The following is a 24,798-nucleotide window of genomic DNA, read 5'->3' on the forward strand; positions in this document are numbered from 1 at the left end:
GGTTCTGCAACGCCAGGGTCTGGGAGGCGAATGCCCAGAGGCAAGGCGAGGCTTGGCCTCCAGGCGGCAACAGAGGCCACGCAGCCTCGGGCCCTAGCGGGGTGGACACTGCGGGCCACGTGCCGTCACTAAACTTGACTCCTGAATCTGCAAAAGCAATCGCCGCCGCGCGGAGGTCTTAAGTGTCCTTCGCTCAAGGGCAGGGGGCTGGGCGCAGGGGCCTAGCGTCCCTCCCACTGGGTCCCGGCGTGACGGACGGACGTCTGCACCAACCGGGGCAAAGGGAGAGTCCCGACGGCGTCCGGCCGGCCGAGCCCCTGCACGCGGGGCCGGAGCGCGGCCCGGGGCTCCCCCGAGGTTGGAGACTCGCAGCGCGCGCCGGGCGCGGCGCCGGACGGTCCTCGGAGCGCGGATGCTCCCAGGTGCTCGCCAGCCCCCGGTGGGCTCATCGCAGCCGAGCGGGCGCGACCCTGACTCCCCGCCAGGTGCTCCTCCGACGAATTTTCCCGAACATTCAGTGGCTTCCACCGCGGCTTCAATTTATTCCTCCCCAAACGCGCTCGCGCCCCGCTCCGGAGAAGCGCCGCGGAGGGTCCCTCGCGCCCCGAGGCCCGGCCCGGCCCGCCCCGCCGCTGTCCCCGGGGCCCCGCGCCCGCGGTCCGCGCCGCCGCCTCCTGGAAGCCGCTTCTGATTAGCCCCTGCGGGACGCGGCCGCGCCGGGAGCGGGGCGCGGGGCTCCTACACGGTAGGAGGCGGCGCCGGGACCCCGCCCGCGGTGCGCCCCCCGGCCCGCCGGACCCTCGCCGCGGGGCCCCGAGGCGCGAATAAGGCAGCTCGGCTGGGGAAGGGGGCAGGAGGGTGCCCGACCCCCGAAAGCTGGCTCGCGGAGGGCGCGCTGCTCGCCCCCCACTCCTCTCCCGAGGACTGGGGGGCACAGTCAATAAATTAACCCGCGGAGGGCGAGGCCGGGGGCCGCGCGTCGGCGGGGCCACGTCCTTCAGAAGTCCAAGTGGCCGCCGCCGGCCACGGCCGCCTGGGGCGGGGACCCGCCCAAGGAGGACTTGGGGGGCAGCGGGGGCTTCTCCAGGTCCACGCGCTTTAGGGCGCGGCCCCGGTAGCTCTCGGGCCGGCCCAGGTACAGCAGGGGCCGGTCCGTGGCCCCCGAGCACCTGGAGGGCGCCCCCGAGGGGACACGCGTGAGCAGGGCCGGGGGGGTGCGGTGCGCGGGGAAGGGCGGCCGGCGGCCCCCCGCGACCCCCAGCCGGGGCGCGGGCGCCGGGCGGCCGCTGGGGGCCGCGCACTGGCCGTCGGGGGGCACGTCCAGCCGCACGGGCGGGGCGCGGTCGCGCGGGAGGAGGCCGGGGCCGGGCGCGGCGGGCGCGGGCGCGGGCGCGCAGGGGCCCGGGGACTGCGGGCCGTGCAGGTAGCGCAGCAGCTCCTCCAGCGTGGTCACCTCCACCGCCTGCCCGGGGCAGCCGGGGGGCGGCGGCCGCACGAGCACGCGTGGCGCGGGCCCGCCCGCCGCGTGCGCGCCCCGCGCGCGGCCCGGGCCCTCCTTGGCGTTGTTCCCGTTCTGGTTCCACTCCCAGGCGCCGCCCGCGGGCTGCAGGTGCCTGGCGGGCAGCTCGGGCGTGGACTCGGGCGTGGGCAGGCAGGCCAGCTCGGGAGGGGGCGCGGCGTCGGGGGGCGGCAGGAAGGTGGTGTAGAGCTGCGGCGTCTGCGCGCCGTCCGCGTCCTTGGGCGGCGGCGGCGGCTCCGGGCCGTGCAGGCGCGCCAGGCTGCGGAGGGACAGGGCGCGCGGCAGGCCGGGGGTCTCGACGTCCTTGCTCCGGCGTCGGTGGGTGCGGCGGCACACGCAGGACACCAGCAGGCCGGAGACCGAGGCGCCCAGGGCGAAGGCGGCGGCCACGGAGGCCAGGAGCAGCGGGACGGGAACAGCACTGGCGGCGGGGGCTGCGGGGACGTCCCGGCGCACGCCTGCAGGAGAAGGGGGCTTAGCGGGGGGCGGGGGGCGCGGCCACTCGGTGCCACGTCCCGTCCCGGCGAGGGGCCTCGCAGCCTCCCGGCGCGGCGCGGCGCGGCGCAGCGGACCCGGCTCCGACTGGCTCTGGCCCCGACGGGGCGCCCGTGCCTGGACCAGCCGCTGCCCAGCTGTGGTCATTCATGCAGAAGGCCGCGGTCCCGGCGGCGGACACACGCGTGTTAGTGCGCACCCCACACGGGTCAGTGAGCCGCCTGGCGTTCCTCGGGAATCGCAGCCCCGCGCCTCACTCGTGCCCTCCCCAGCGGCCCCCTTACCCTGAGTGTGAGCGCCGAGAGTGGAAGACTGGGGCCAGGGATGGGCATCACTGGGGGGGCTGGGGGTCTCGGGGGGAGGGCCAGGACCCAGAAGCACTGGTGACAGAGACCAGGTCAGAGCCAGTGAGGCTCCACGTCGCCTCCACCCCGCTGACACCCATTCAAGGGTCCCCCCCCACACACACACCCCCACTTCGGAAGCCAGAAGTTCAGAACTGCAGCCTGTACTTTGGTTGGGTGTGGGGGAGGGCCCTGCGGGTGGGACATTCTCTGGTGATCCACTCGAAAGGGTGGACTAGGCCCCCTGCTCAGCCCTCTCGGACGGTGCGACGGCGGACTCACCGTATGCAGAGTCCCCGGCACCCGACTGACTCCCGGTCGCTCCATCTGTGCAGAAGGGGAGATTGAAGGCCAGGAAGTATGAGCCAGCAGCTGCCGGGGTCGCCTCAGCCCCCCTTCTGTTTACCTTGACAGTCCCCAAGCTCCACGGGTTCCTGGCTCCCGGCTAGAGCCGCCTGGGTTCTGCGAGGAAAGGGGGGCTCAGAAGAGTTCTACACCCCCTCTCCCCGTGAGGTCCAGCAGGGGGGCTCACTTACCCAGCAGGCCCCCTGATGTCCACGCAGCCGTGGGCGCTCTGCCACGCGCAGTAGGGGTCCTGAGAAGCCAGGCAGCTCCTGGGGGAGAGTCGCCAGGCTGGGATCCTCCCTGGGGGCCGCCTCGCCCAACATTCCCAGGCGGCTCCCCGGCATCTCAGTCCCAGGCCCTGCCTCCTCCTCCCACCTGCAGAAGGGGTGAGCCAGCCGGGCCACCCTGCCATTCCCGCGGCTGCCAGTTCCCGCCCCGCTTACCTCCTGCAGGCCCCGTGCTGGGAACAGCGGCTGAGTGGTAGGTAGATGATGCAGCCCGAGAAGGCCACGAAGAGCCTGTGACCCTCCGTGTCCAGCTCCAGCCCTATGACCCGCCGTGCTAGCTGGGCAGCTCTCTTGCCACCGCACCTAGGGGCAGGCCAAGAGGAATCAGGCCCCGACAGGGCTCCTGTTTTCTTGGGCCGGGGACACTGAGTCCAAACGGGGCAGCATCTCACCAAGCCCCAGGTGCAGCCCTCCAGGCACCTCGGGAAGGCCCCCCGCAAAGTCTCACCGGGAGGGGCTGTAGGCGTTGATCTCTTCCAGCAGGACTGGCTGGTGTCTCCCCTGGGGGCCCCCAGGAGGCAGCACCTTCAGCACCGTCCCGTCGTTGGAGCCAAGGAACAGGACCGTGGTGTTCCCATAGGGCCCTGCAGTGCCATCCACAGCCACCTGGGTCAGCAGGGCCCTGCGAGGAACAGGCCTGAGGTCAGGGCCACAGCCCTGGGGAGAGCACGAGAGTTTATGGCGCGCCCGTGTCCCGGTGCCTCCGAGCCCTCCCTTCCACGCCCAGCAGGGTGGCGGAGCGCAGCTATGGGGGGTAGGGGTTAAGCTTCTGTGGGGCGGGGAGGCTGCGCCCCCGGGCTGTGCTCCTGGCTTACTCCTGGCTCTGTGTTCAGTGGTCGCCCTGGCAATGCTCAGGGAACTCTGTGGCCTGCCTATGAGGAAACTGAGGTTGGCCACATGCAAGGCAAGCACATTAACTCCTGTACCAGCTCTGGCCTATGCTGCGTTTGTTGGTTGTTTTTTGTGGTCTGGGGGCCACAGCCAGCAATGATCAGGGCTCACTCCTGGCTCTGCACTCGGGAATTATTCCTGGCATTGCTCGGGGGACCGTGGGGCGCCAGGGATCAAACCCAAGTCGGCCACATACAAGCCAAGTGCCCTCCCCACTGTCCTATTCTTCCAGCCTCTGGCCCATGAACCTTCTGTTTGCGGGTTCGGTTCCTGGGCCATACCCTGTGGTATTTGGGCTACTCCTGGCTCTGTGCTCAGGAGTCACTCCAGTGGTACTCCAGGGACCATGCCGGGCCACGGACAGATCCTGGCGCTCCGGCCATACCTGCTGGTAAGAGTCAGCAGAGGCTGTTGGGTGGCAGGGGGCACGGCAGGGTCTAGCAGCGGGTGGGCCTTGATGAAAGTCAGGACGTCATCAGGGAGGTCTCGGGAAGAAGAGAACGAGGCCGCCCGGCCAAGCCCTGCACAGGAGCCAGGCCTAGGGCACACCAGAAGAGCGTCAGGGCCTTGATGGGGCCGCAGCCCCCAGCAGACACACCATCCCCCTGACCTCACAACAGAATCCCCTCGGGGAGCAGATGACGCTTGCTTCTGCCCCCACAAACGCCACCGTGCCAGGGTACCTGGGGGAGGGGACCCTGTCTTCAGACACGGTAGTCCAGGCCCCATCCACGCTCCTTTGCTCCTTGAACCGGCCCTCAAACCCACGTTCAACATCAGCCAGGTAAAAGGCGCAGACAGCGGAGCCGGGGATGCTGAGGGAGCCAGAAAAGAAGGTGGGCAAGGTGTGGAGGGCCGGGTGTGGGAGCTGACGGGCGACGTGTGTGGGAGGGGGAGTCCGGGAGCAGGGCAACCCGGGAGACCAGGGTGCACTGGGCTGGGGTGCCATGCTGGGGGGGACAAGGCCAGCAGGACAGCACACGGGCCACAGAGGCGCTTCCCACCCTGCCTTGCCACAGGGCCAGACCGGGCAGGGACGTTGGACAGGTGGCACTGGTCAGCCCGGCACCTACCTATTGGTCTGCGTGGTGAAGACCCCAAAGAAGGCAGGGTGGCCATGCAAGTTCCCAGGCCCCGTCAAGGCCTGTAGAACGTCGAAATAGAAGGTGGAGTCCCCAGGGACCGAGCAGTTGAGCCGAAGCTTCAGGAAGGATGTCCAGTGGCGGTCCAGGGCCCGAGGGGAGCCGCCCATGTCGCGCTTGCAGACACGAGCCACCCGGGAGAACTGCACCTGCGGGGGGGTAGTGAGGGCCGGGCCCTGGAGCAGCGGCAGGCAGACGACGGCCCACGCAGGGAAGGGCGGGCCGGGGGTCCGCGAGAGCAGGGCTGGGGGGACCCCAAGGTGGGGGCTGTGGACAGAGATCTTGACTCTGGTTCCACATGATCCAGCACACACTCATGCACGCGTGCACACAGACTCACACTCACGTGCACAGACATGTACATACACACAGGATCACGCACACACACAGAAGTGTGCACACACGGATCCAGCACACACTCATGCTTACACAAAGACACGAAAAAATCCAGCGCGCACACACTAAAGGCTCCAGCACACAGTCACATGCGCAACGCACACACACACACATTCACGCACACGCAGGCTCACACACACAGCACCCAGCGCCCCTGTGCCCACGCCTTACCCGCCCCAGCCGGGCGTCCTCCACAGACACCTCTCGGAAGAAGAAGTACACATGGTCTCCGTGCTCCAAGGCGTGGACAAAGTGAGGCTCTGGCAGGGGAGAGCACAGGCGAGCGTCTGGCCCTGCCCTGCCTTCACCACCCCCAGCGCCCACCAGTCACGCCCCCCCCACAACTGCCTGAGACCCTGGGCCGCCCTGACCTCGGAGCCACTTGGAGTCGTACTTGGCGGAGCGGAGAGGCGGCTGAGGCCCAAGGCTTCTGTACACCACCGCGTCGCTGGCCTGGAAATCGGCCGCCGTGGCTGAGTAGAGGCTGCCCTCTGCAGGGGGGGAGGCACAATCAGGGAGGACCCCGGAACCTGGCCCCGAGCGCTGCCGGCACCCCCAGGGCCTCCCCAGGACAGGCGATGTGGGGAAAGGCCGGGAGGGAGGTGTGAGGGCGTCCTCCCACATGCCCACGTGCTCACCGGCAAAGACAGCCACATTGGACTGGGTGGCATCGAAGGGGCACCGGGCCTGGCCACTCAGCTCCTCGCCCTCCTGCTGCAGAGACGTGATCTGGGGGCAGAGGGAACTTCGTGGTCCTCGTGTCCCTCTGCCTCCCACCCATGCCGCCGGCGCCCTGGAGACTGTTCCCGCCCACTGCATCAGCCCCTCCTCCCTGCCACCCTCACCCCAAGCCGTACCCCGTAGCTGCGGCACACAGGGCTGAAGGAGTTGGTGCCGCAGGCCAGGAGTGTGCGAGAGTTCCAGGGAACAAGGACCCGGATGTAGTTGTAGCACTCATCCTAGAGGATGCAAGATCCCAGGTGGGGGGCGGGAGAGGGTTGGGGGGGTCTGGCCTAAGGTGGGCGGTCTACCCTCCCACCAAGTCAATCAGGGCTAGGCTGCAGAGTCCTGACTAAACTCTCCTCAGGCAGCCCAGAGCCTCAGGCAAGTTCTTGGGCCTCTTCAAGAACCAAATGGGATGCGGGGGATTGAACCCAGGTCAGCCGCATGCAAGGCAAACACCCTCCCCACTGTGCTATCACTCCAGCGCTGAGGAAGCTGAAGATCTTTAGTTCCTTTTCCTCTGTGGCTGGAAACTGGGGAAAGTGGGGGTCCTGGGGGGGCCACATCTGGAGGGGGTGAGTCTCTGGCTCTCACCGTCAGCTTCCCCCGGACGGCACAGTTCTCCACATCCTGGCTCCGCCACGTCAGATACTGGGGGAGAAGCAAGCAGAAGAGGGAAAATCAACGCCCCCAGCCCCGCCTCACCTCCCCTCGCCTGGCCCTCCCCCGCCTCCCCCTGCGCCCGCACCCCCTCCTCCTCCTGCAGCGCCTCACCTTGCTGGGCACCAGCCCCTCCCCTTCTTGGGCCTGAAGATCGAAGGAGAAAACATGGTCCCTGGGGAGGGGTGAGGGAGGATGAGAGAGAGCCCGGGCAGGCTGGCCCCTGTGCAACTGCTTGGGACAAACGGTGGCCCCCTGGGGGCCCCCCTCCCCTCCCCCACGCCTTTCACTTGTGCTCAGGCTCCGAGCACATCCACGGCCCTCGGCGTCTCCACCCTCACGGGGCGCCTGCTAGGGACGGCAGCGGCCATGCGGGAACATGCATGAAAGCCCTACAGCTGTGCCACGGCCAGTTACCGGGCAGCCACCAGCAGGGTCCGGTTCAAGGTCAGGAATCTCTGGAAGTCCAGCCCAAGATCTGCGACCACATCATCCTCCTCCAAGCCCCGGAACCAGGCTAAGGGCGAGGTTCCTGGAGGGGACAGGGGGTGGTGGGTGCTGGGGGCCGCCGGGAGACCACCTGCTCCCTCCAGGCCAGCTCCGAGCACCTGAAATGTGGCCTGGCCACTGCGGCTGGAGCTGAACTGGAAGGCGTGAAGAGACTCAGGAGGAAGGAACCAGAGGCCGGAGCGAGCGATAGTACAGCAGGAAGGGCTTGCACGCAGCCGGCCCAGGTTCTGTCTATCCCCGGCACCCCAGACGGTTCCCCGGGCACTGCCAGGAGTAATCCCAGAGTGTACAGCCAGGGATTGGGTGAGCATCATTGGGTGTGACCCAAAAAGACCAAAGGGAAAGAAAAGAAAAAAGAAAAGAAACAAAAAGAAAAGAAATTTTCACTCTGAACCCTGAGATAATGCATCTTTTTTGAGCAGGCTAAGTACGAAAACTGACCCCATGCTATAGACCCCAGGACTGAGACTTGAGACCCTGGCCCACTGAGCACCACGAAGAGTCACATGCACCCAGATTCAGGCCCAGGTCTGTGAGGGCCCTGAGCTGAGGCCCATCCCTTCTGCCAAGACACGCCCTTGGGCTCCCGCATTCTACGCTGTCTCAGTCACCCCCCTTTGTCCAGCCCTCTCGTCACCTATTCCCCCCAAAGGCTCTTCCCAGGATACTTGGGCCTGCCCAGGTTCCAGCCACAGCTCCCAGGACTGGGCCCATAAGGGTATCAGGAGGGACGGGGGCGGGGGTGGGGGTTGCCCCCTCAGGACCGGAAGTGTTTGCTCTCTCACTACCCCCAACAGTCACCTCTAGGCCCCACCTGCAGTTCCTTCCTCAAAATAACCCTAGGGCTGGGGCCACTCAAGGAGCTAGGCCAGGGGCAGGGAGGGCGCTGGCCTGACACACAGCAAACAGACCCAGGTTTAATCCCTGATGCCCGGTATGATCCCCTGAGCCCTGCCAGGAGTAATCCCCGAGCACAGAGCCAGGAGTAAGCCTGAGCACTGCTGGGTGTGAACCAAAATCTGGAAGGAAAAAATAAGAGCTAGACAATGTTTCCCAAAGTGTTCAACACTGTGTCCCCGCTGTGGGGGAGGGGGCGATGGGGGAGGGCGCCGGTAGCCTTGGGTGCAACTGAGGGGTGATTTCTGCACACTTAAAGAAAGAAGGGAGCTGGCCAAGGACCAAGCAGGAGGAAGTCCAGGTTTGATCCCCAGCATTGTATGTTCCTCCATGTTCCACCGGGACCGCTGGGTGTGACGGAGGGAGGGAGGGAGGGAAGGAAGACAGGCCAAAGGAAGGAGGGATGGATTTCGGGTGGGGGAGACATTAGTGATTTTTTTTTTCTGACAGTTTGGGAACCTTTGGGCCAAGCCAAGCACCTAAAGGAATTGCTCTACAACTCAACAAAAAGGAACTAAAAATTCTCTCTATTCTGGGGGCAGTCGGAGCCACAGTCAGACATACTTTGGTGGCCACCTACTCCTGACTCTGTGCTCAGGGGACCATACCGGATTGAACCAGGGTTGGCCAAATAAGCACCTGAACCCTTCTCTGCAGTCCACAAATAAAGTAACTCTAAACTAAATCGAGGAGTCAGAGCGGTGGTACAGCGGGGAGGGTGCCTGCCTTTGGCTTGGCGTACCCTCGCTCAATCTCCCGTACCCCATATGTCAGGTCCCCTGACACTGCCAAGAGCAACTCCGCAGAGCCAGGAGTAAGCACTGAGCACTGTGAGGTGTGGCTCCCGGTCTCCAGGCGCCACTGAGCTCAGTCGGAGCTTCTCAGTGCTGATGATGAGAGCAGACACACACGAGGCGGCCAGCAGACTCGGCCGTGCAGGGGGACCTGTTTCTGCTTCATCCATCCCAGGCTGTATGGTAGAAGACAATTCCATTTTATTTTATTTTTGCTTTTTGGATCACACCCAGTGATTGCCAGGGGTCACTCCTGGCTCTGCACTCAGGAATTACTCCTGGTGGTGCTCAGGGGACCATATGGGTATTGGGAATCGAACCTGGCTCGGCCGCAGGCAAGGCATGTGGCCTTCCCGCTGTACTATCGCTCCAGCCCTCTCATCTTCATTTTTCAGGACAGCAGAAAGACTGAGGCATGGCCGTGTAGGCTCCAAGTTCATGTTCTTGGCTGCCTGGGTGTGAAAGGCCGCCCTGAGCACAACCCCTCGCCTGCTGCTCACCTGCTCAGCCCCCCCCTCCTGTGCCCCTTTGTGCTTGTGATTTCAGGTGGTTTTTTTTTTTAATTTATTTTGGCTTTGGGGCCATACCCAGTGGTGCTCAAGGCTTACTCCTGGGTTCTGCACTCAGGGATCACTCCTGGCGGGGCCGGGGAACCATATGCAGTGCCAAGGATCGAACCCGGGTCAGCTACATGCAAGGCAAATGCCATCTCCGGCCCCTCTCAGGGGTTTCTTGGGGAGACCGTCTACCAAACCCAGTTCAGGGGTCCCAGGGCTCATTCTTGGTGATACCCACTTACCAAGGACAGGGAGTTCTGTCAGTCGCTGGTCAGACTCAGGCCAGAAGGGGCCTCCAGGGGATTCACCCAGAGGTGCTTGGGTCACATTCAGCCTTTTTATTTATTTATTTATTTATTTATTTTTGCTTTTCAGGTCACACCTGGCGATGCACAGGAGTTACTCCTGGCTCATGCACTCAGGAATGACTCCTGGCGGTGCTCAGGGGACCATATGGGATGCTGGGAATCGAACCCGGGTCGGCCGCGTGCAAGACAAACGCCCTCCCCGCTGTGCTATCTCTCCAGCCCCGACATTCAGCCTTTCTAAAAAAATGTTTTTGGTCACACCTGCCATGATGCTCAGGACTCAGTCATGGTTCTGCAACCAGGGATCATTCCTAGCAGGCTCAGGGGACTCTACGGGGTGGTGGCGGGGATCAAACCCAGATCGGCTGAGTGCAAGGCAAACACACTCCCAGCTGTGCTCTGGCTCTGACCCGCACTTCCAGTTCTCTTCAGATCAAGTGCTCTGCACCTCACTTCCCCACAGGACCTCGCGGTCCAGTTGCCGAGCTCAGGCCTTGGGCAGGGGGTACAGTACCCAGGGGTGCAGGTGGCCACTCACCTTGCAGGTCAGAGGTCAGCAGCGGAAGGGGGTCCTGGGGAAATGCAGCCTGGGGATGCGGCAGTGAGAACAGCAGCAGTAGCAAGGGCAGGAAGCAGGAGGCACGGGGCATCCTGTAGGGGCGGCTCAGGCCCCCGGGGGTGCCCCCTCACCCATATGCTGGCCCTGAAAGAGGAGACAGAAAAGAGGGTGAGGGGGCCCGTCCACCCCAGTGCGGCCAGGCTCCTCCCGTCCTATCCCCGGAAGACACCGGGGGCTGGCGACCAGAATCTCTTTCTGGCACAGCGGGTCCCGGCCAGCTGTCACATCACTCAGGCCCTTCCTGCTCCAACTGGCCTGCGCTGGCTCCCGTGGCCACCGCCTGACCCCAGGTGAGGACAGGACCCCACCCGGCCCTCTCCCCGCCTCTCCCCAGTCTCCTCTCCTGCCACTGGCTAGGTGACACCTCTCGGCCCCCCTCTTGTGAACCCCTTCTCAGCTATAATTAGATGCTGAAGCCTTAAAATTATAAATAGTGACTCCTTGGCACCGGAGGAGGAAGAGGGCACCACGGTGCCACCCTCCCGCACAGACCCCCGGCAGCCTGCAGGCACCATGCCCAGCCCCAGGCAGCTGCAAGGCCACCGTGGACTCTCAGGGCGGGGAAGGAACGGGGTGTGTGGGGACAGCCCAGGGGTCCCCACCTTTTACTTGCCAGGGAGTAGTGAGGTGTTTGTGGGGTTTGGGGGAGCGGACTATCTTAGCCAAAAACAAAACGGCATCAAAGCCAGAGCAGAGACTAAATTTAGCTCTGGTTGCAGCTGTCTGCCCGACCACTGTGCCCCCTCCCAGCCTCTGGAGCCTCTGTTCCCCCCCAGGCCTCAGCCCAGCGCAGGCCGGGAGGTGACTGGGACTCCATCCCGCCTCGGAGGGCCGCAGACAGGCAGGGGCTGCGCGTCGGGGAGCAATGGCCCAACCCAGCGCTCTCGGGGCTGCCTCGAAACAGCAGAGATTAATAACCCAAAGCCAGGCAAGCCACCGTAGCCCAAAGTCCCGGAAAAGATGGAGCCGGTGGCGGGGACAGAGCGGGGCACAGTGGCCACCAGCCTCCAGCTTGCCGCTGGCACAGCAGTGGGGCCCCACTCCTGCGAGAGAGGGAAACCAGGTCAGGGACCGTGAGAATCCCGCCCGCAGCCCCCACACGCTGTCCCCAGGAGAGACCCCACGCATGCAGGCTTATCTCCCCAATGTGTCACACACAGAGAACCTGGGCCCAAGTGCACCCCACCCCCATCCAGCGTCAGTGGTGGGGAGGCTGACGTCAGACAGGGTCCCCAGAGAAGCAGGTGGAGAAGGGAAAAGGGTAGGAACACCTAATGATGACCCGTCCCCAGGGGCAGAGGCTTCCTCCCTGCCCCCTCCAGGATGCTGGGAGTCCCTGGAGAGGCAGAAGGGACACGCCGGCGCCCCCTCCACCTGCCCCCACCAAGTTGCCCAGGGCAACTTCTTTCTTCACCCAGGAAACCGCTCCGGTCTTTGGCAAGGGGAAGAGCACTGAGACCCTCTGGGTGCTCCGGAGCCCTGTCTGCTGCACCCACCGGGCGGTTCCCGGGGTGACGACCCTGGAGGGACCCACGACCGACCCGGGGACCTGATGGAGGAAGGTGCTGGAGAGGAAAGCAGCGGGGTGACACCGCCCTGCCACTGCCCTCACAAGTACAGGCGCCAAGTCGGGAAAGTGGGGCCGGGTCCAGGGGAGCAGCGGGCGGGGGGGTCACGGGAGGCAGCCGGGGTGACCCCGAGCTGGTTACCAAGGTACCAGCGTGGTACCTTGGGGCGCCCAACGCCGTGAGCCTGCAGGCTGGGCCGGGCCCTGCTCGGATGCTCGAGCCCGCGCGCGGCCAGGGCAGTTGGGGGGCGCAGAGCACCCCGGGGTGGCACCCCCGAATCCCGCAGCTCCGGGGACAATAGAGGCTCATTTGCATCTCATTTACATGCTCTCCGTTTCGCGCGCGAGCGGGGTGGCAGCACCGGGTACCGGCCCGGTCCCCGCAGGCCCGGCCCGGCCCCGCCCCGCCCCGCTCGGGGCTCCGCCTCGGAAACACCCTGGACCCAACTCCGGCCCGGGCAGCTCGGGGGAGCGGCGGAGGGGCGGCCCCCTCGCACCCGAGCCCGGGCCAAGGGTGCCGCGCCCCGGAGGGACCCAGCAGCCCCAGCCCTCCGGCCCGCTCCGCTCCGGTGCCCTCGGGGTGCCCCGGCTGGAGAGAGGCGACCCCCGCTCTCCCGCGCCTGCATCAGCGCGCCCGGGCGCGGCTCTGTCCCCGGCGGAGCCCGCGGGGCCTGGGCACGGAGGGAGCGGGGGAGCCCGGCCGGGGGACAATAGCAGGAAGGCCGGTCCCCGGCTCCGGGGGGGCGGGCGCGAGCCCCGCGGAGCAGGCGCGACCCCCTCCCCCACGCCGACCCCGGGCGGGCGGGCGGGCGGGCGTCCGGGTGTCGCGAGTCCCGCGCGCCGTGGCGCGGGGCCAGGGGCTCGACGTGTCTCCCCCTCACTGGATCCGGCCAGGGGCGGGCGGCGGAGTCCGGGCCGGGCCCGGGTCCCACAGCCACGTTAGCGGGAGGAGGGGCCGGAGGGGCCTGCGGGCGCGGGCGGCGAGCGCGGGGGGCTGGGCGCGGAGGCGGGTCTCCGGCCCCGGGGAGGACGCGCGCGGGCCGGCGGCGGCACGGGCGGCTCCAGCCCGGCCCTGCGTGGTCCCCGCCGTCGAGACCGCGTCCCGCACCGCCCCGGAGAGCGGGCGCGGGGCTGCCCGCGGGGGGACCCCCGGGTCCCGGGCCGCCCCGCGAGGTGCTCGGACGCCGCGGGCTCAAGGACAGGGGCGCCGCCGAGACGCCCACATCCAGGACGCCGCGGCCCCCCGCAGCCCTGCAGGGGCGCCGCGAGCCCGCGGCCCCGCGGCGAGCGCAGCCTCAGTTTCCCCGCCCGCTGTGCGCTCTCGGCACGCGGCACCCCGGATCCCCGTCCTCGCGCCCCGGAGCCCGCGGGGAGGCGGCGCCCCTGGCGCAGTGACGGGCACGGCCGCCGGCCCCTCCTCCCGGCGCGCCCCAACTCCGGCGCCCCCCGCGCGCCCCCCGCCCCGCGCCGCCCGCAGCCCCGTCCCGGCTCCCGCTACTTGCTCCGAGATCCGGGTCAGCGGGCCGGAGCGCGCAGCGCGCGGGCAGCGGCCCCGCACCGCGCCGGACTCGCGCTCCGTGGCGGAGGTTCCGAGCAGACGCGAGGGGCGTCGGGACCGGCCGGCGCGGGGGTCGGGGCGCCAGGTCGCGGCGGCGGTGGGCGAGGCGGGAGTCCGGGTCGCATCCCCCACTCGCGCCGCGCCTCCTCGGAGGAAAACAATGCGACCGCCCGGAGCTCGGGGCCGGGCCTCGGCCACCCCGCCCGCCGCCCGCCGGCCCGCCCCCGGCCCGCCCCCGGCCCGCCGCGCCCAATCCGACGCGCGGGAGCCGGCCAGGCCACGCCCCCGGACGCCTCTTCGCCAATAGGGTGCCGCGGGGGCGGGGCCCCGAGAGCATCTCCGACCGGGGGCCCGGCGGGGCGGGCGAGCCGGAGAGCGACGCGGGCACGGGACGCCGAGAGCCGCGCGCGGTCGCCGAGACCCGGACGGAGCGGAGCGTGCACGTTCCAGCACGGGAGCCCCCCGGAGAGCCCGCCGAAGAAAGGATGGGGGAGAAGCCGCGGGGGAGACGGACGGGGAGCCCGGGAGCCCGCGCTGGGCTGGCAGTCAGCCGGCGCGACCCGCCCGCTCTCCCCTCCAGCCCCGGCCGCGCCGCTCCCGGGGGAGTCCCGGCCTCTCCCCCGCTCGGCCGCCACCCTCGGTCCTCCTTCCTCCTCGCCTAATCTCTGCCCTCCCTCTCTCCCCAGGTGTGTCGGTTGGTGTGTTCTGACCCCGGCTCGGGAGGGCCTAGCACGCAGCCGGGCCTGGGGCCTGGGGCCTGGGGAGGGGAGGCAGATGCAGAGCCGGCTCCTCCCCGTCCTGCCCTGCTGTCCGGGCTTGGGCTGGGGCTGCACGGAGGAGCCGGGAGCCTGGGAGGCTGGTCGGGCTGTGGGTCGAGGGAAAAGGACAGGTGGGGGGTGGGGGGAAGCCAAGGGAGAGGTAGAGAGGCAGACTGGCTCAGAAGTGCTCCCTGGCCCCATCCCACGCCTGGGACCCGCAGACACCCCATTTCTTTTTTCTTTTTTTTTCTTTTTTGCTTTTTGGGTCACACCTGGTGATGCTCAGGGATTACTCCTGGCTCTGCACTGGGGAACCACTCCTGGCGGTGCTCAGGGGACCCTAAGGGATGCTGGGAATCTATCCCGGGTCGGCCGCGTGCAAGGCAAACGCCCTACCCGCGTGCTATCGCTCCAGCCCCAGACACCCCAGTTCTTTCACCAGGTCCTGGGCATTCCCTCCAGATAGCAAAGCTGCTATGGGACCCGTGCGGGCAGGGCAAGTGCCGTCCACCTCTCCAGGAGTGATCCCTGAGCTCAGAACTAGAAGTAAGCCCTGAGCACGGTGGTGGTGGTGGTGGTGGTGAGGGAGGGGTATAGCTCAACGGGGTGGGGGGGCGGCAGGCAGACAACAAAAATGCCCCTTTTCCATCCCCACCTCCGGAAAGACCCTGTGACCCGGAGTATGGGGGAGGAAGAATGAGGCCTCAGGCTGGATGGACCCACACCTTGCTGCTGTTTGCTTTGAGTCTTCCCCGCGTGGGGGCGGGCACGAAAGTTCTCAGAATTCCTGCCGTGGTGGGTGGCCCGGAGACACTGGCATTCTCTGATAGTTTAATCTGAGTGGGCGCCTCCCCGCTCCTGGGCTAGAGGGAAGTGGGGCAGGGTTTGCTCCTTCTGGCCAGACTTACTGGACTGAGGTCAGGATGGGGAATCTCACCCGCTGAGCTAAGCCTCACAGCAAAAAGCTGTGAGACAGAACCGTGTATGTGCGCACACACATGCACACACACACACACACACACACACACACACACACAGCCTCAGAGGTGGATAGTGAAACAATCCTTCACTGATCCCTGCTATAGGTACCCTGACCAGAACCAGGAATAAGCCCCAAGCATCACAGGGTGTGGCCCCCCAAACAAACAACCAAGGCAACACAATGGTCAATTGGTGTTGCTTAATTTTTTCATATGTATTTGTTTTTTGGTTTGGGGGTCACACATGAAGTGCTCAGGGCTTACTCCCTGTTACTCAGGGATCATTCCTGGCCAGTTCAGAGGGACCATCTGCTGTGCCAGGAAGGGTTGACAGCATCCTAAGACAAGCAGCCGGCCCACTGTGCTATGTCTCTGGCCAGGCTCGTTTGCTTTTCGATGTTACAAAGAAGTTTTGTGAAAAAGATACCTCCAAATACAGAGGTGATAGTGATTTTAAAAATAAAGACAAAAAACTCCCGTTTAGCACAGAGTTTCAATGCTCCAATAATTACCCATTGAATAGATTAATGAACATGAATTCTGATTATAATTCTTTTATGTTTTAGAATCCAATTCAATCTGGAATTTCAATTTGGTCCAGGATAGATTAAGCGCTCAGATACAATCCACAGTGGCATATAGTTCTGATTGTTATAAATATGAACCATCTGGTTAGCTGGAGTGATAAGACAGTGGGGAGGTCAGCCCCTTGCTTTGCACGTGGCTGACCTGGGTTTGATCCCCTGCACTCTATATGGTCCCTCAGGCCCACTAATAGCACAGAGCCAGGAGTAGACCCAGCGAACCACTGGGTACGGTCCCCCAATGCACCCCAAAACCAAAACAAAGACAAGTACCAAATAATTTCAAAGGACTATTATAAATTCAAAGGAATACCAAGTCTCAAAAACAACAACCGAGAGCCAGAGCTAGTACAGCAGGTAGGGCTTTCCTTGCAATCAGTCAACCTGGCTTTGATCTCCAGAACATCATTTGGTCCCCCAAGCCCCCCAGAAGTGATCTCGGAATGCAGAGCTAGGAGTAAGCCCTGGACACCACCTCTAGAGTCTTCCCTGCAAAAATAAAGTACAAAAGTTACATTGAATGATCATTCCTAAATGAAAGAAAATACAATAAATATTCATGATGACTAAGAAAATACATGGGGGGGGGGCAGGAGCGATAGTACAGTGGCGAGGATGTTTGCCTTGCATGCGGCCAACCCGGGTTCGATCCCCAGCATCCCATGTTGTTGTGGTGTGTGCCCCCCTCCCCCCCACAAACACACAGTCAGGAGTAATTTCTGAGTGCAGAGCCAGGAGTAGCCTGTGAGTGTTGCAGGGTCTGACCCAAAAAGGAACAAAATACATTGGATACATTTTATCTTGGAAGTCAGAAGAATTTGAGTGGGAGTTGGTACAAAAGAAAAGACACAATGTTGCAAAGAGCAGTCCGGCTTAAGTGAAAGCTACCCTGAGCATGGATTCGGGAATGGGCAGCAACTGTTGTGAGGGGGTCAAAATGTGAGAAAGATAGATGGGAGAGAGCGTACAGACATCCAACAGGTAAACTCACCTGTATATGACTGGGTTCCAACCTCAGCATCCCATATGGTCTGTTCCCCCCACGCCCGCCCGTCCAGGAGTGATTCCTGAGTGCAGACTCGACCCTGAGCTTCATCGGGTGTAATCTAAATTAAAAAAGAGAGAGAGAGAAAAAAAAAAACAGAGGAGAGCTTCTGGACAGATAGAACATGAGACAGGGCGTTTGTTTTGCATGCGGCTGACCCAGGTCTGAGTCCCCTGTACCACATATACAAACAGTCAGAGGTCACTCCTGAGCACAGAGCCAGGAATAGCCTCTGAGCACCTCAGGTGTGACACCAAAAAACAAAACCAAACCAAAATAGTAAGAATGAGGGCAGAGGAGGGGCTGGAGCAATACTACTACGGTGGGTAAGATGTGCACATGTGACCCACAAGATGGGTACGTGTGGCCCACCAGGAATGATCCCTGAGCACTGAGCCAGGAGTCATCCCTGAGCACTGCCAGGTGTGACCCCAAAACGAAACAGGCAGAACAGAGGAAGGCTGGAGAGATGGAGTGAAAAGCTGCATGTTTCGCAAGGAGGGCCGGGTTCAAGCCCGTCTCAGAGCTGGGAGGAGCCCCCCAGCACCACGGGTGTGGCCCCAACAACAAAACCGGAGGAAAGTTAAAGAGGAAGTTAAATTATGGAAGATCTAGAAAGCCAAGATAAATTGAAATAAATTGAAAAAGATGTCATTTTTCGTTCTTTTTTTGTCGGTTTTTGTTTGGGGACTATACCCAGCAGTGCTCAGGGGTTATTCCTGGGTCTGCACTCGGTGATTACTCCTGGCGAGGCTTAGGGAACATATGGGGTTCTGGGGATCGAACCCTGTTCCATTGTGTGCAAGGCAAATGCCCTACGCACTATTACATCTTTCCGGCCCCAATTCGATGAGCAGATCCGACTCATCGGTATAGACAGCAGCTATTTCAAACGTTGCCTCTTTCCTCAAGTACTTTCCCTGCACGACTTCCTTGTTCATGTTGGAAACTCCACATGCATTTTAGAAAAGAGAAGAAATCGGGGTTTAGAGGCCTTTTGGTGTGGGGGCCACACCTAGCGGTGCTCAGTGCTTACTCCTGACTGTGCTCAGAGATCCTACCTGGGATGCTCTGGAGACTGGACGTGGTCTAGGGATGCAGCCCAGCTTGGCCACGTCTAAGGCCTCCCTGCTGTGCTGTCTCTCCAGCCTTAAGGCATTCCTTTTCTATTCATAATCTCATTTTAGCACATACACACGCATGCTCTCAAGTATCTCCCGTGATTAAAAAGAAAAAGATAAAACTGTTGCTGCTCCCTGTCAGAATTAACGGTCTCAAAATTTCTCCTACCATTGGTTAAGCTTCTAGGCAACCCGTTGTTTCTGGACCCATCCAGCTATTTTTTTTTTCCTCTTTGGGTCACACCCTAGGCTGGAGCGATAGCACAGCGGTAGGGCATTTGCCTTGCACACAGCCAGCCCGGCTGAGCCAAGTTCAATTCCTCTGCCCCTCTCAGAGAGCCCGGCAAGCTACCGAGAGTATCTCGCCCGCACAGCAGAGCCTGGCAAGCTACCCATGACATATTCAATATGCCGAACACAGTAACAAGTGTCACAATGGAGACGTTACTGGGCCTGCTCGAGCAAATCGATGAATAACGGGAGGACCGTGACCATGACCGTGACCGTGGGTCACACCCAGCAATGCACAGGGGTTACTCCTGGCTCTGCACTCAGGAATTACCCCTGGTGGTGCTCAGGTGACCATATGGGATGCTGGGAATCGAACCTGGCAGACGCCCTACCCGCTGTGCTATCGCTCCAGCCCCGAACCAGCTATTTTTCATTCACATTCATTTCTTACCCATTTCAGTTTTTTTTCCCCCTGTGTCCCTTGAGTCTTGCCCAAGTCCTTTGTCCTCCTGTCCTATTTAGTGGGCAGGTTCCCAGTGTTCACCCTTTTGCCCTTTAGGGCACTGGACCACATGGGCCCTTGAAATGCTCTCGGGCTCCTTCTTTCTTTAGACAAAGACTTGGGGCTTAATGTGTTTTTTTATTTTTATTTTTATTTATTTATTTATTTTTTGCTTTTTGGGTCACACCTGGCGATGCACAGGGGGTTACTCCTGGCTCTGCACTCAGGAGTTTCTCCTGGCGGTGCTCAGGGGACCATATGGGATGCTGAGAATCGAACCCGGGTCGGCCGTGTGCAAGGCAAACGCCCTACCCGCTGTGCTATCTCTCCAGTCCCTTAATGTGGTTTATAACGAATGGTTTTCTTTAGTTTGTTGTGGGGCTACACCCAGAAATGCTCAGGGATTATTTCTGGCTCTGAGCTCAGGGATCACTTCTGAAAGGGCTTGAGGGACCCTTTGGGGAGTCATGGGTTGAACCCCGACAGAAGCCCCCTCAGCTGTCCCGTCTCTCCGTCCCTGAGGTCTCCTTAAATGTTGGTGTCATGCAGGGTCATGCTCTCACTCTTGTCTTTTTACTGTATACATTTTCTTTGGTCAAAATAATCTATTCCAAGAGCTGTGCTGCTGCCCCAAACCTGGGTATTCAATCAGGAGTTTCATCTGAGAGCTAAATGCTTTTAAACAATTGCTTAGTGACTAATCTCCATTTGGAATTTTCACAGGGATTTTTACCATTGGCATTTGCCATTAGGTCTAAAGAGAAGAACTTTGTCTTTTAGCTCTGCATTCCCAGTCCTCCTTGGTCCTAGGGCATGGCAAGTAGTGAGCTGGGGAAGAGAGAAATATACCAGAGATGTCACTGTCACTGTCCTCCCGTTGTTCATCGATTTGCTAGAGCAGGCTCAGTAATGTTGTGAGACTTGTTACTGTGTTTGGCATATCGAATACGTCATGGGTAGCTTGCCAGGCTTTGCTGTGAGGGTGAGATACTCTTGGTAGCTTGCCGGGCTCTCCGAGAGGGGCAGAGGAATTGAACTCAGGTTGGCCGTGTCAGCCACGTGCAAGGCAAACGCCCTACCGCTGTGCTATCGCTCCAGCCCAGAGTTGTAAACTCCTTTATTTGCCAGGCTGTAGTCTTGCTGCACTAGTTCAAACAAATTATCCTGAACTTTCTCTTTTGAACTGAGAACATGGAAAACTGGAAAACTCTCTCCCAGGCTAGAGCAACAGCCCAAAGGATAAGGTTCTTGCCTTGCACATCGCAGACCCTGGTTTGATTCCCAGCATCCTCAGGATCCCCAAGAGCACCACCAGGAGTGATTCCTGAGCACAGAGGCAGGAGTGAATTCTGAGTACCATCGAGTATAGCCCAAAAACAAACAAAAAGAAAAAACTGTGCTCCACAGATTCACAGACCATAGTCTGTAGTGGGAGAACATAATTCCAATTCTGTTCACTATTTTATTTTTATTGTTGTGATGTGACAAATTCACATAGTTCCACTGGGAATATTTTGCTAGATGACTGAAGAGTGCCCAATAAAGTACCAAATGTTCTCATTTTAACTGTTTTGAGTAGGGATTATTCAAAAGGTATTATTCTTTTCCTGTGTATTATAGAGAGAAAAGAGCATGACTAGCAGCGATTAAAACCCAGATTGGGGGCCAGAGCGCTAGTCCAGTGGGGAGGGCGTTTGCCTTGCACACAGCTGACCTGAGTTCGTCCCCAGCATCCCATATGGTCCTCCAAGCACTGCTAGGGGTTATTCCTGAGTGCAGAGGCAGTAGCCTCTGGGCATTGCTGGGTGTGATCCAAAAAGAAAAAATTAAAATAAAAAAAAAATTTTTAAACTAAAAAAAAAAACACAACATCTTAGATTGAGGGTCTGGAGAGACAGTACAGTGGGGAGGGTTCTTGCTTTGCATGTGGCCAACCCAGGTTTGATCCTGGCACCCCTTATGGTCCCCTGAGCCATACCAGGAGTGATCCCTAAGTGCAGAGTCATGAGTAAGTCCTGGGCATTGCTGGATATGGGGGGGGGGGGGAAGCTGTGGTTTTCAATTGTCTGCCTTTTTTGTTTTTTGTTTCTTTTTCTCAGTATAAATTCTCATTGCTGTAATTGTTTTTGCTTCTAAACAGCCTTCCTCCTTTTAAAAAAAACTTTTTTTTTTCAGTTTTGTTTTTGGGTCACACCTGGCAACACTCAGGGGTTATTCTGGCTCTGCACTGGGGAATCACACCTGGAGGTCCTCGGGGGACCTATTGGGAGGTCAGGGATCGAACCCAGGGCAGCTGCACAAATACCCTGTTTGCTGTACTATCAATCTGGATCCCTCTTTCCTTCTTTAATTGACTATTAGTTATCTGCTGTGGGCTTAGAGATTTCTAGAAATGGGTATCAATAAGTGAGAAGAACAGAAAGGCTTCCCCATGTGTTGCGGCCATGTCCCCCTTATCTCCTGGTTCTTGGATGTGTTTTGAATTTATTCTTTCAGCAAATATTTATTGAGTACAGTGTATGTGCCAGGCACTAGGCAAGCACTAAAGCATAATCACTGTTTATAGTACTCTGATAAGAAGGCAGCAGTTAAAAATTCACAACTAATCACGAAGCGGAATTTTATAACAGGTAAGGCATATAATTCTTTTTTTTTTTTTCCTTTTTGGGTCACACCCGGCAATGCACAGGGATTACTTCTGGCTCTGCACTCAGGAATTACTCCTAGCGGTGCTCAGGAGACCATATGAGATGCTGGGAATCGAACCCCGGTAGGCCGTGTGCAAGGCAAATGTCCAGCCCCAAGGCATATAATTCTTTAACTTTCTTTTTTTGGCTTTTGAGCCACCGCTGGAAGTTCTTAGAGCTTACTCCTGACTCTGTACTCAGGGATCACTCCTGGCAGTGCTCAGGCAAGATTTTCTTTTCGGGTCATACCCGGCAATGCACAGGGGTTACTTCTGGCTCTGCACTCAGGAATTACCCCTAGCGGTGCTCAAAGGACCATATGGGATGCTGAGAATCAAACCAGGGTCGGCGTGTAAGGCAAATGCTCTACCTGTTGTACTATCACTCCAGCCCCTCCTGGCAGTGCTCAGAGTGGGGTGTCCAGGATGGAACTTAGGTTGGCTACATGCAAGGCAAGCACCCTACTGGCTGTACTATTGCTCTGGCCCTTTTAATTCTTTAATTTCTAATAATTTTAAATATTTATATTAGCATGATTATTTTAAACTCTACTGATGGATGCATAAAATGTTTCAACACTGCACTGACTTCCTCCGCCAGAATATCCACTTCCCTCGGCATTGTCTCAGGGTCCTCCCTGTGTCCTACCACCAGTTTTTTGTTATTGTTTTGTTTTGGGGCCACACCTGGCGATACTCAGGGCTTACTCCTGGCTCTGTGCTCAGGGATCACACCTGGTGTGATCAGGAGACTGTATAGGGTACCGGGGATCAAACTCAGTCAGCCATGTGTACAGCAAGCACACTGCCTGCTGTACTATCTGTCCGACACCCAAATCCCCACTTTTTTTTTTTTTTGGCAACACCTAGTGGTGCTCAGGGCTTATTCCTGGCTCTGCACTCAGGATTCAGTCCTTGTGGACTCAGGGAACCACATGAGATGCCAGGGATTGAACCCAGGTCAGCCGCATGCAAGGCAACTACCTGATACACTATCACTCCAGCGTCACACCCTCACTTTTTTTTTTCTTTTTGGATCACACCCGGCGATGCTCAGGGGTTACTCCTGGCTCATGCACTCAGGAATCACTCCTGGCAGTGCTCGGGGGACCATATGGGATGCTGGGAATCGAACCTGCATCGGTAATGTTGGCTGCGTGCAAGGCAAACGCCCTACCCGCTGTGCTATCACTCCAGCCCCACACCCTCACTTTTAAAAACATTTTTGGGCCACATCCAGTGGTTCTCAGAGAATACTCCAAGCTCAGTGCTCTGGGGACCATGTGGTGCTGGGGATCTTATCTGGGCCTCCTGCTTGTGAAGCATATGCTCCACTTTGTTGAGCATCTTGGGGCCATGAAGGTGTGCAATTCTAAAAGATCATGGGCAAAGGGGTCTGGCAGAGTTAACAGGGTTAATGTGGTTTCATGGGAGATTGAACTTTCCAGCTGAGACCCATAGACTAAGCAGGAATCAGTGGGGCAGAGAAGAGGCTTATAAGGAAAGTCTTCAAATAGACGGAAGTGGGCCGTGCAGGGGGCCAGAGCGACAGTACAGAGGGAACAGCATTTGTCTCGCATGCAGCTGACCGAATTCAATCCCTGGCATCCCATAGGGTCCCCTGAGCACTGCTAGAAATAATTTCTGAGTACAGAGCCAGGAGTAAGGTAAAGGTAAAGGCCCTCCCGTTGATCGTCGATTTGCTCGAGCGGGCCCAGTAACGTCTCCATTGGAGACTTTGTTGTTACTGTGTCTGGCATATTGAATACTCTCGGTAGCTTGCCGGGCTCTCCGAGAGGGGCGGAGGAATCGAACTCGGGTCGGCCGCTTGTAAGGCGAACGCCCTACCCGCTGTGCTATAGAGCCAGGAGTCAGCCTGACCAATGCTATAACGTGGGTTAAAAAACAAAACATAAAGGTATAAGGCTGGAGGGCTGGAGAGTGCTTGTCTTGCCTGGCACCCTTGAGCCCTCCGGAAGTGATCCCTGAGTGCAGAGGAGTAAGCCCTGCACACTGCTGGGTATGCCTCCACCCCCCCCCCCCCCAATCTAGAATGTTCTTAATAAGATGAAACCCTGAGGATGTCCTGAGGTGGAGACTGGGGTCTAGGGTTCAGTGCTTTGCTGACACTTTGATTTAAACTCCAACTTCCTTTCCACTTTTCACAACCTGCTAACTTTTTGCTATTTCCCTTTCTTCTAGAACTTTTCCTGAGCCTACCAAATCCTGGGTGTCTCCCTTTGTTTTCCTCATCCTGAGCTTAAGCAAGTGACACCACTGACTGGTCCCTTCTCAGCCCGTCGCATGGTCGGCTGCAAGCCCTGGCTTCAGCCCATTCTTGTAGTCCTGGAACTGATGCTTCCTGGACCCACCCTGAGACATGTCTCACTGCTCAGTCCTAACGCTCGAGGAAGTCATTCTCTGATCTTTCTTTTGGGCCACACCCAGCAATGCTCAGGGCAAGGCAGTGCTCCTGGCTGTGTTCAGCACTCCTAGTGGGGCTTGGGAACATAGGTGGTTCCAGAGATCATTTATTCATTCATTCATTCATTCATCATCCTGTTATTCGTCGATTGCCTCGAGCAGGCCCCAGTAACGTCTCTTTCATCCTAGCCCTGAGATTATATTCAAGGCTCTTTAGGAGAATGAGACCCATCATTGTTACTGGTATTTGGCAGATTGGGGACTCCACGGGGAGTTTGCCAGACTCTGCCCTGTGGGCAGGCTACATTCAGTAACCTGCCAGTTTGTCCAAAGTAGGGATGAGATAATAAGATGTCATAAAAGATATCAAACCAGGATTATTGCATACAAGACAGGAACCTAGTATTATCACTAGCCCACTAAGCTAAATTCTAGATAGTGACATTTTTTTAAAAATTTGGGGCCACAGTGGGCCAAAAACAGGGATTACTCCTGGCTTTGCACTCAGGAATCACTCCTGGTGATGCTCAGGGAATTATATGGGGTCCTGGGGATCGAACCCAGGTCAGTTGGGTGCAAGGTAAACACCCTACCTGCTGTACTATCGCTTTGGCTCAAGAGTGGCACTTCTAAGTCAGAATGGATAACCCTCATTTTGATTTTGGGGCCCCGGTTGGTTGGTGCTCCTTGTTCTGTGCTCAGGGATCACTCCTGGCAGGTTCTGGGAAGCATATGGGGTTCTGGAGATTGAACCCAGAGAGGCTGCGTGCTACCAGTCCTCATTTTTCTTCTTTTCCACTTATTTTGTTTTGGGCTTGTTCCGTGGGCACTGAACCTGAGCCTGCCACCTGCCAC

At 59.8% G+C, this 24,798-nt stretch overlaps 1 protein-coding gene across 2 annotated transcripts; it reads right to left on the bottom strand.

The window, feature by feature from the left end:
- Positions 1-983: 983 nt before the first annotated feature.
- Positions 984-13,826, bottom strand: SEMA6C (semaphorin 6C). 2 transcript variants are annotated; one of them, XM_056124778.1, is made up of 19 exons: positions 13,557-13,826; positions 10,407-10,571; positions 7,220-7,334; positions 6,917-6,977; positions 6,737-6,793; positions 6,277-6,378; positions 6,058-6,148; positions 5,791-5,910; positions 5,591-5,679; positions 4,955-5,172; positions 4,565-4,696; positions 4,267-4,419; positions 3,439-3,612; positions 3,147-3,293; positions 2,895-2,972; positions 2,765-2,820; positions 2,641-2,685; positions 2,299-2,394; positions 984-1,977 (listed from the first exon to the last, which is right to left on the bottom strand). In XM_056124778.1, the coding sequence occupies exons 2-19, from the start codon at positions 10,516-10,518 to the stop codon at positions 998-1,000; spliced, it is 2,826 nt and encodes a 941-aa protein (XP_055980753.1). In that variant the 5' UTR covers positions 10,519-10,571; positions 13,557-13,826; the 3' UTR covers positions 984-997. The 2 variants fall into 2 exon arrangements, with proteins under 2 accessions (XP_055980753.1, XP_055980053.1); XM_056124078.1 differs by lacking the exon at positions 2,299-2,394.
- Positions 13,827-24,798: the final 10,972 nt, after the last annotated feature.

The sequence above is a fragment of the Sorex fumeus genome, unplaced genomic scaffold (assembly GCF_029834395.1).
Source record: "Sorex fumeus unplaced genomic scaffold, SorFum_2.1 ptg000001l, whole genome shotgun sequence".
NCBI classification, from domain to species: Eukaryota; Metazoa; Chordata; class Mammalia; order Eulipotyphla; family Soricidae; genus Sorex; species Sorex fumeus.

Excerpts from the sequence above, each read along its gene's own strand:
- SEMA6C (XM_056124778.1), bottom strand. The coding sequence starts at position 10,518 with ATGCCCCGTGCCTCCTGCTTCCTGCCCTTGCTACTGCTGCTGTTCTCA. Across the intron at positions 5,173-5,590 it reads AGGACGCCCGGCTGGGGCGG|GTGCAGTTCTCCCGGGTGGC; the intron begins GTAAGGCGTGGG and ends ACCCCCCCGCAG. Across the intron at positions 4,420-4,564 it reads GACAGGGTCCCCTCCCCCAG|GCCTGGCTCCTGTGCAGGGC; the intron begins GTACCCTGGCAC and ends GGTGTGCCCTAG.